This window comes from Helianthus annuus, chromosome 2 (genome assembly GCF_002127325.2).
Source record: "Helianthus annuus cultivar XRQ/B chromosome 2, HanXRQr2.0-SUNRISE, whole genome shotgun sequence".
Classification (NCBI taxonomy): Eukaryota; Viridiplantae; Streptophyta; class Magnoliopsida; order Asterales; family Asteraceae; genus Helianthus; species Helianthus annuus.
Genome location: NC_035434.2, coordinates 13264553 through 13273567, shown reverse-complemented (window position 1 = coordinate 13273567; position 9015 = coordinate 13264553). Strand labels below are relative to the sequence as shown.

At 35.0% G+C, this 9015-nt stretch overlaps 1 protein-coding gene and 1 pseudogene across 1 annotated transcript; both read left to right on the top strand.

Moving 5' to 3' along the window:
* Positions 1–501: 501 nt before the first annotated feature.
* On the top strand, positions 502–1607 carry LOC110886284 (annotated as a pseudogene).
* A 209-nt stretch (positions 1608–1816) lies between these two features.
* On the top strand, positions 1817–7383 carry LOC110911102 (F-box/LRR-repeat protein At5g63520). Its single transcript, XM_022155681.2, has 10 exons — positions 1817–2088; positions 2181–2297; positions 3941–4033; positions 4115–4219; positions 4302–4403; positions 4491–4533; positions 4605–4736; positions 5563–5738; positions 6619–6737; positions 6839–7383. The coding sequence occupies exons 1-10, from the start codon at positions 1843–1845 to the stop codon at positions 7251–7253; spliced, it is 1548 nt and encodes a 515-aa protein (XP_022011373.1). The 5' UTR covers positions 1817–1842; the 3' UTR covers positions 7254–7383.
* The last annotated feature ends 1632 nt before the right edge of the window (positions 7384–9015 follow it).

The window sequence follows — 9015 nt, the reverse complement described above, 5'->3', positions numbered from 1 at the left end:
CCAAAGCGCCGCGCTATGGAATAGACCAGGCCATAACACATATGTTGCTAAGGAAAGATCTTGGCTTTTAACTTGAGCAGTGTAGGAACTCGTCAAACGGCTCCTGGTAAGAGTTCACATGTCTATTTTTGAAAATTTTCGGCTATTTTGAAGATTTTCCCTAAAAAAAATGTAAAACGTCTGACACATGCTCTCTTTTCAGCCTTTCATGGTGTAACTTTTTTGGGTTTATGTGAGAAGTCACTCATCTGATTGGACAACACCAAGCCAAAATAAATTCCATTGATTCGTTGTCAACTCTCTCTCTCTCTCTCTCTCGTTCAAAATTACAAGTGAAATTTAAATTAGAGAAAATTACGTTTTTGGCCCCTGTGGTTATATCAGTTTTACTATATTGGCCCAAAATAAGATTTTTTAACAGATTTGCCCAAAATTACATTTTACCTCCCTCTATAAATAAAACCCTAAACCCCTCTTCATCTTCTTCAATAAATCATTTTCTTCTCCACCACCACCCCATGAAAATCAAAATATAATATATTCATCTCTCTCACTCATAGTTTCTTCATCATAAATTAAATTAAATTATGCCCATTTCATCCTGAATCATTCTTCAAATGGTTTCTCTTCAACAATCCGACTCTTCTAGTCCGGGTCGGTTTCAAATAACCCGACCCTACTACACTCCTCCTCCATCCTCAGCTGCTTCTTCTTCATCCAGCTTCCAGAAACATCTTGGCCGTTCAACGTACCGTGCGTTCCAGTTTCTCACACTCAGGATACACAAACAACAGCTGTTCCTCCTTCGCCGCCTCTGCAGAACAGGAACAAACCCTCCCACCCTCTGTCGAATTAGACAACGTCACTGATTCCTTCATAGACACGCATTTGCAACAGCTTGCCACTGCTAAGTTATCCAACTCATCCTCTTCTGTGACGTCATCAGATGGATATTACGGACTCTCGCAAGTGTTCAGTGATTTCTCCGCCTGTAGTAGTGACATATCTGGAGAGCTACAGCGTCTGGCTTCAACATCAGAGGAGGTAAAGAAATTGACTGAAACTGATCGAAAGAATTTACAGGAGCCGGAGCCCTGCTTAGGGTTTCTCCAGCGCGAGAATTTCTCTACTGAGATAATTGAAAACATTCCACCTGAAGATTTACAACCCACGGTTAAGATCTGTGTGGTAGTCTAAGTTCGAGTTCGATTGCTGTCAAGAGATCAGCAGCTGCCAAAATTCGGTTGCTACCGAAAAACCGAGTGGATAATCGAGCGTTAATCGGTGAATCGGGTGCTGTACCCGCGTTGATTCCGCTGCTTCGGTGTGTTGATCCTTGCACTCAAGAACACGTTGTCACTGCGTTATTGAATTTATCTTTGTTAGATGATAATAAACCGTTAATTGCTGGTGCTGGTTTAGTGAAATCTTTAATTTATGTGTTGAAAACTGGCACAGAGGTGTCGAAACAGAACGCAGCGTGTGCGTTATTAAGTTTAGCAATGGTGGAGAGAGTATTTATTGAAGAAGATGAAGTGAAAAAACAGGGGTTTAGGGTTTTATTTATAGAGGGAGATAAAATGACCAAATTAGACATCATGTGCTAGACATATGACCAATAAATTAACTTGAGTTGGGGTTTGGTTAGATTTAGGGGCCAAAAAGGTTAGTTATAGGGACCATGAGGGCAAATCTGTTAAAAAAATCTTATTTTGGGCCAATATAGTAAAACTGATATAACCACAGGGGCCAAAAACGTAATTTACTCTTTAAATTAAAACACCAATAAATTTTTGAAAATTGCTACTTACACTGCCGGGAAGTGTACGAACTACCACCGAGATGGCGTCACCGCCAAGCGGAATCGCTGAAGCTATTGATATCATCAGTGAAGACCTCCGGCAGTGCAGAATCGCTGCACCTATTGACGTCATCAGCGAAGACCTTCTTCAGAACATCGTCTCTAGACTTCCGGCAGTCTCCTTCGCCTCCGCCGCTTGCGTCAGCCGCTCTTGGAACGTCGTTTGCGATCGCGTCCTTTCTCGTCCGAAGCTCGCCTCTGCATGCTCCTTCAATCACACTCTCCAGGTTACTTTTATTCAAACCCTAACTTTTACGTTAATCACAAATTATTCCCGAAATCGTGTTATTATACATTTGTATGCCCTAATTATGATTAGGATGCTGTAGAAGAGGTGGTTAATAAAGTATTATCGGAGCCGATTCGTCCTCACTTTGCCATTGCTTCGTTTGGTGGTTATCATGAGGAGAGTTGTTTGGGAGAGGCTCACCAACTCGTATGTTATTTCTACTTCAAAATTGATACATACAGCTTTATAATTATGAATAAGGTCATGTTAGTTGTTAGTAATCGATGGAACAATAAGTTGCTTATATATATATTATATATATATATATATAGGGAGGGGCTCATGCGAGAACCACCTTCATTTCATTGTGAGAGAACCAATGTGAACACAACCTAAAATAGCTAGAAAAACATCACCCCCAAAGCTAAATGCTAAAAACTAAAACCCCAAAAAAACCTAAAAAAAACCTAACCCCACCCCCCAAAAACCTAAACCCCCCCCCCCCCCCCCCCCACACACCCCACAAGCTAAACCCCCAAAAAATCTAAAAAATAAAAAAAAATCTAATTTTTTTTTTAATATTTTTTATGCTCAAATCGCTACTTTTAGTGGCCAAAAATTTTTTTTTTTTTAATTTTTTTTGGCTTCGAAAAGTAGCGATTTTTATATTAAAAAAATAAAAAAAAATTGTGTGATTTTTAGCTATTTTTAGGCATTTTTGGTTGTGTTCACATTGGTTCTCGCGGTTCTCGCAATAAGAGGTGGTTCTCGCATGATCTTCTCCCTATATATATATTGAGCTGTAATCGAGCCGAGCCGGTTTTAGCTTGAGCTCAAACATAAACGAGCCAGCTCAGCTTGGCTCGTTTATTTAATCGAGCTGAAAAGTCGAGCTCGAGCCACTTAGAGCCGGCTGATAGTTTTTATTTTTTACAAATATTGATAACATAAAATATATATATATATATATATATATATAGGGTCGGGTTCGGCTACAAAGTCCATTTTTCCTACAAAGTGTACAAAGTCATAAAACACCACAATTTCAGTCATAAAACACAGTTAAAACCCACAAATAACAGAGTGAAGATCACTAAAACACACTATCCAAACCCTAAAAGTCCATAAAAACTTCAAACACACAGTCGTAGAACTACGGATATAAAACACAACATGATAATCAACATAAAACACACTAATATTAGTCATTCGATAATCAAATCCTTATCATCCAAAACACAACTCAAAACCCACAAATATGGCAATTTAGTAATCTTCACTTTGTTATTTGTGGGTTTTGAGTGTGTTTTATGGTTGACATTATGGTGTTTTATAACTTTTTACACTTTGTAGGAAAAATGGACTTTGTATCCAACTCCCACCCTATATATATATATATATATATATATATATAAATTACACATATATTTATATATACTATTTTTATTTTTCTAATATTGTAAAGACCGAAAGACATATTAAAAAGTATAATATGTATATTTTTTTGTTTCTTTTTTCATATTTCTATATGCTATTGATTAATTAAACTTTAAACTTAAAATGTTAACACTTGACCCATCTTCCACATATTTTTTTCTTTTAATACATTTATAATTAATTTTAATCTATATAAAATAAAATAATTCGAGCTGGCTCGCGAGCTTACGAACCGAACCATGACTAGCTTGAGCTCGGCTCGTTTACAATTCGAGCAGAGCCTTGCCGGCTCGTTTACAACCGAGCTCTTTCCGAGCGAGTTTCGAGCGAACCACGAGCTGCGAGCATTTTGAACACCCCTATATATATTACACTGGCTTCGAATATATTACAAATGTATGAATGACTTGCAGATTACTGCAGCACTAGGCGCTCATGTTCCAGTCATTAGTAATCATCCCGACGGAATAATTGGAAAGGGTGCAATCTCTGATAAAGTCTATGAGGTTAATTCTCTTATTTTGATTGATAATTTTGCCTTCTTTGGCGTTTGTTAAGAAAATAACGTATTAAATAATCTGCTGCAGGTTGAGTGGTATTTTCGTCCAGACGAGGTTGATTCAGTAATGTTGATTGTTGGATTTCTACCAGGGTTGAAAGTCACAATAATCCCGCTTTTAAAGCAAATTCAGGTTATAAATCTCATCTTTTTTTTTTTTTTTTTTCCTATAGTGGTTTAATTGGTCTTTTTAAGTTTATGTACTGATGCATCAGGAACCAGAAACTGTCATGATTGACGAATTTGTAACAGACATCAGGGAGTTCTCAACTTCGGTTTCAGGGTGTGACTCCCCTGCTGCCATAATAATGTTCGCTGTAAGTCTTTCCTCATGTTCTTTGTGCATATATACTACTAACGTTAACCTTTCTCGTATTTTTAACAAGATCAAATTCTTGTTGCAGGACCATTATTATGCAGACATGAGAGAGGTTATAGAGCACTTAGGTTAGTGTTGCTTCAGTAACAACATGTCACTTTGTTTTGCTGACTTATGTAATTCATACCATGTATTGTAGATTATGCCATGTCACCAGAAACCGTCATTGTTGGTGATGCTTTATCTAAGTTCCGATTTACCAATGATGCTCAATTTGGTAGTTCTGCTGCTGTTTCCTTGGTATTTGCAGTGGAAATGAATAAACCTCCTGGTAACATCAAAATCCACACTGGTGGATATGTATAGTTTTATGTTCTTATCGTATCCTTAGGGGGCGTTTGGTTCGCGGAATGATTTGGAATTGGAATTGGAATTTGTATAGGAATTAGAATTTGAAGGAATTGGATTTGGAATCTAAACATTCCAATTGGAATTGGAATCTCAATTCCATTCTTGTTGTGTTTGGTTGTCAAATGAATTGAATTCCATCACCCCAGCACCCACAACCACCAGTTCGGGTCAAAACGGTAAGGGTCGAAACGGTTCGCGTCGAAACGGTTTGGGTCGAAGCGGTTCGATTCGAAACGGTATTGGTCGAAACGGTACGGTCGAAATGGTTCGCGTCGAAACGGTACGCGCCGAAGCGGTTCGATTCGAAACGGTGCAGGTCAAAACGGTTCGCGTCGAAACGGTACGGGTCGAAATTGTTCGCGTCGAAACAGTACGAGTCGAAACGGTCGAAGATTCCAACGAATTTACTTTAATTCCTTCATATATAGGAAGGAATTTGAAGGAATTCATGCCGAATTCCAATTCCAATTCCATTGTAAACCAAACACATGAAGATTGGAATTGAGATTCCAATTCCATCAAATCCTGTGAACCAAACATCTTAAGTGACGGAATTCAAATTCCAATTCCCTTAATTTCCATTGAATTCATGTGAACCAAACGCCCCCTTAGTTTTTTTTTCCGTCTCTGTTGATCTGATACCTTCTTTTTGTTTCTTATTTTATGTTGCTATTTTAATTTTTAAATGTTGCATTTAAAGGTTTGTTCCATCAATTATGAGAAGTTGTTAATATGTTTTTGAGCAGGTATAGGAGAAACTCAATTTCATGCTGTATTATCAAGCGGATTGTCACCAGTAGGCCCCACATACACCACATCTGTTATTGAGAAAACTGGTGTTTTTACTGATATTGCTGCAAGAAGAGAAGGGTCGGTTGATAATATTGATGGCGAAACTCTTTTGAATCAAGTTAAAGATGAAGTATGTTAATCTTTTTCTTTAGTTAACTCAAGCTTTACATCATTATAATTAGAGTGAATTTCAAGGATTGTCCTTTGTCTTTATACCCATTTTCAGACGCTGTCCTTTATGTTTTCATATCATACACGTTTTGTCCTTTAGGCCTAACCCAGTTAGTTTTTTCAGTTAAATTTGGTCATGTGCTTTGTACATGAGGGCATTTTTGTCAATTCAAAGGTAAGTTCAATGGCAGATTTACAGCTCAAAGCTTCTGCAACCTTTGAATTGACAAAAATGCCCTCATGTACAAAGCACATGACCAAATTTAACTGAAAAAACTAACTGGGTTAGGCCTAACGGACAAAACGTGTATGATATGAAAACATAAAGGACAAAACTCGTCAATTTTGAACATAAAGGACAGCGCCTGAAAATAGGTATAAAGATAAAGGACAATCCTTGAAATTCACTCTTATAATTAATATATTAGCCTATTAGGCATATGTTCATATAAATCATTCTAAAAGTTTAAAGTTTCATATTTACTCTTATCAGAGTGCCAAACATATTATATTTACATATTCCACATTAAATTAAACAAAATTAGACTTATAAGTTATAATAATATTAGTTATAAGCCTGTTTCACTATATAAACAAAGAGAACATATTATTCAATGAAACAAATTGTTGTAACTTACAAGTGATTTTTTTATATACTATATGGAATGGGTAAATATGATAGTTATAGAGTTTTGTAAACATGATGTTGTGAATTGTTGAACTTTCTCACTGATTGGCTTTGGCGTGTTTTTTTTTTTTTTTTATATATATATATATAAAGAGAATATTATATTTTTCCCCAGTATTATCGAGTTTTGATTGTTCATAAATAATGACAGTTAGGAGGTGAAGATAAGTTTTGGGATCTCTTCATTGGGGTAACAAAGAAAAGAAAATACTCCATTCGTCAAGAAAAGGTTGGAAGTATGACGTCTCTTGCATTCCATCTCGTTCTTGGGTAAGATACTATATTTTTTTTTCTTGTTTCTTCATATCGTCTTTTTCTTTAAGCGACTACAGGTATCAATCATCATGCATAACATAGAAGTCAACTTGCAGGCGTTCCCCGCGGGGTTTTTATGTTCATGGTGGGGGCCTCAAAACCGACGACACATTCCGTTTTTACTACTCAAATCCTACCACTGCGCTATCTTCTACTGCGGCTGTCTCTAGCCATCTGAGATCTTTCAATCAAGGGAGGAACGACACCACTGTCGTTGATAAGGTGGAGGTGTTCGGTGGTCTTATATTCGCTTGTCCTGATACTTTTGACAAACCAAACATTAAGAGCTCGCCATTTTTGGACAACTTTCCCGGTGTGACTCTTGGCGGGAGTTTTTGTAGCAGCATGATTGGACGTCGTGTTTTAACCAAGTATGTTAAAGAATCTCAAGAACAAAAAGAGGTGCAATGTTGCGTGCACGTTAACGGTAGTGTCTATTTGATCATGTCATACACTCCTAGTTTAAATTAATTAGAGTAGTTAATGTGGTTTTTGTATTGGGATTTAACGGCAGAAAATGTTTATCCTTTTGTGAACTTAGTGATACTGAGTGTATTTTTGCAAGTTCTTTGTAAATGTCAACTTCAAATTTCATACTCAATCTACCCTGGCTTAATGATTAAACTGTATTAACTAGTGAATACACATTCTTAATTATATCACACATTAGTTAACTGTCATAATTAGCAATTACAGTCTTGGATATTTATTTTACAATGGTAAATAGATATTTGATTATTATATAATACGCACCTCCATGGGGACTTAATCGGGTACATGAATTCTAGGAGATGTTAGATTTATGTTAGATTGAGTTATTGGGGTTATTTTAGAGAAGTGTATAGGGTACGTTGAAGGGGGTAAGCGATACTTTTTCTTGTCTCTGAGTAAATTGCCATTTTAGTCCCCGAGTAAATTGCCATTTTAGTCCCTGAGTTTTTGTCTAAATTGCCATTTTAGTCTAAATAGTTTTTTTTCTCCTCTGGGTCTCTGATTTTTTTTTTTTTTTTCTTGTCATTTTGATAACATTGCCTAACTTAGTCTAAAAACCAGATTATAATCAGGGGTATTTTTGACACTAAATTATTATGAGGTTTATAAATTATGTTGTAAACTACCCCTGGTTATCACTACACAACAGTTATGCCAAAAATACCCCTGGTTATAACCTGATTTTTAGACTGAGTTAGGCAATGAATGCGATCAAAATGACAAGAAAATGGAAAAGTCAGGGACTCAGAGGAGAAAAAAAACTATTTAGACTAAAATGGTAATTTGGACCAAACCTCAGGGACTAAAATGGCAATTTACTCTTTATTATAGTTCGCATATAGATTTTTAGTGGAGTGTATAGGTATTTTCAAGGGGGTTAGTGATACTTTCTCTTGTGTCTTTGATCTTGTTTGATGTGTGATCACACAAGGATAAATTTTGGGGTAGACTAAATGTACCTTCTCTTGTTACTTTTTATACCCCCTTCCATAAAATCACATTAAAACTTGTAATATTTACCCCCTATACAAATTATCATTCTAAAAAATATTCTTTTTGTTACAAAACAAATTCAAAAGTGTAAAAAAAGATTACATACTTTTTTTTCAAAAAAAAAAAAATATTGTCTTTTAATTTTTATTTAAAAAACATATTTTTTTTAAAGTTCTTGGATATTATTTTTAAAGACACTTTCTCAGATAGTATTTTGATTATGTTTTTTTATCGAACATCTTTACAATTAAATAATAACATTTTTTATAAAAAAAAAGTTTTGAACTCTCCTTTTAAAAAAAGGTTAAAGGTCTTACACTCTTACTTTTATAATTTTTAATACTTTAAATGTGTTTATAAAATAATTAACAATTTTTATTTATTAAAGAGTAATAAAGTTTTTCTTTTAAAATAATGTTTATAGCCCTAACACATATTAATCATTCAAACCATCTATGTAAGTGAACAAATAAACAATAGGTACTAAAATAATTTTATCAAACTATAAATTAACAATCTATATAAGTTCAAATTTAGTTACTGTAAGGAGTATGTTATAAACAAGTTAAAACCAGTTTATGACTTTCGATCGAAGTGAACACTTTAAAATATGTTTTTTTTTAAATTAATATAAAAACAAACAAAAAATTTGGAAAAAAAACAGCTACAACAATTGTTTACACTTTTGAATTTGTTTTGTAACAAAAAAAATACTTATAAAAAATGATGACATGTATAGTGGGTAAGT

What these genes read in the sequence shown, in the direction of transcription:
- LOC110911102 (XM_022155681.2), top strand. Translation starts at nt 1,843, where the DNA reads ATGGCGTCACCGCCAAGCGGAATCGCTGAAGCTATTGATATCATCAGT. An exon ending in CCTTCAATCACACTCTCCAG is followed by an intron (nt 2,089 to 2,180) that starts GTTACTTTTATT and finishes AATTATGATTAG; the next exon opens with GATGCTGTAGAAGAGGTGGT. An exon ending in TGGGAGAGGCTCACCAACTC is followed by an intron (nt 2,298 to 3,940) that starts GTATGTTATTTC and finishes AATGACTTGCAG; the next exon opens with ATTACTGCAGCACTAGGCGC.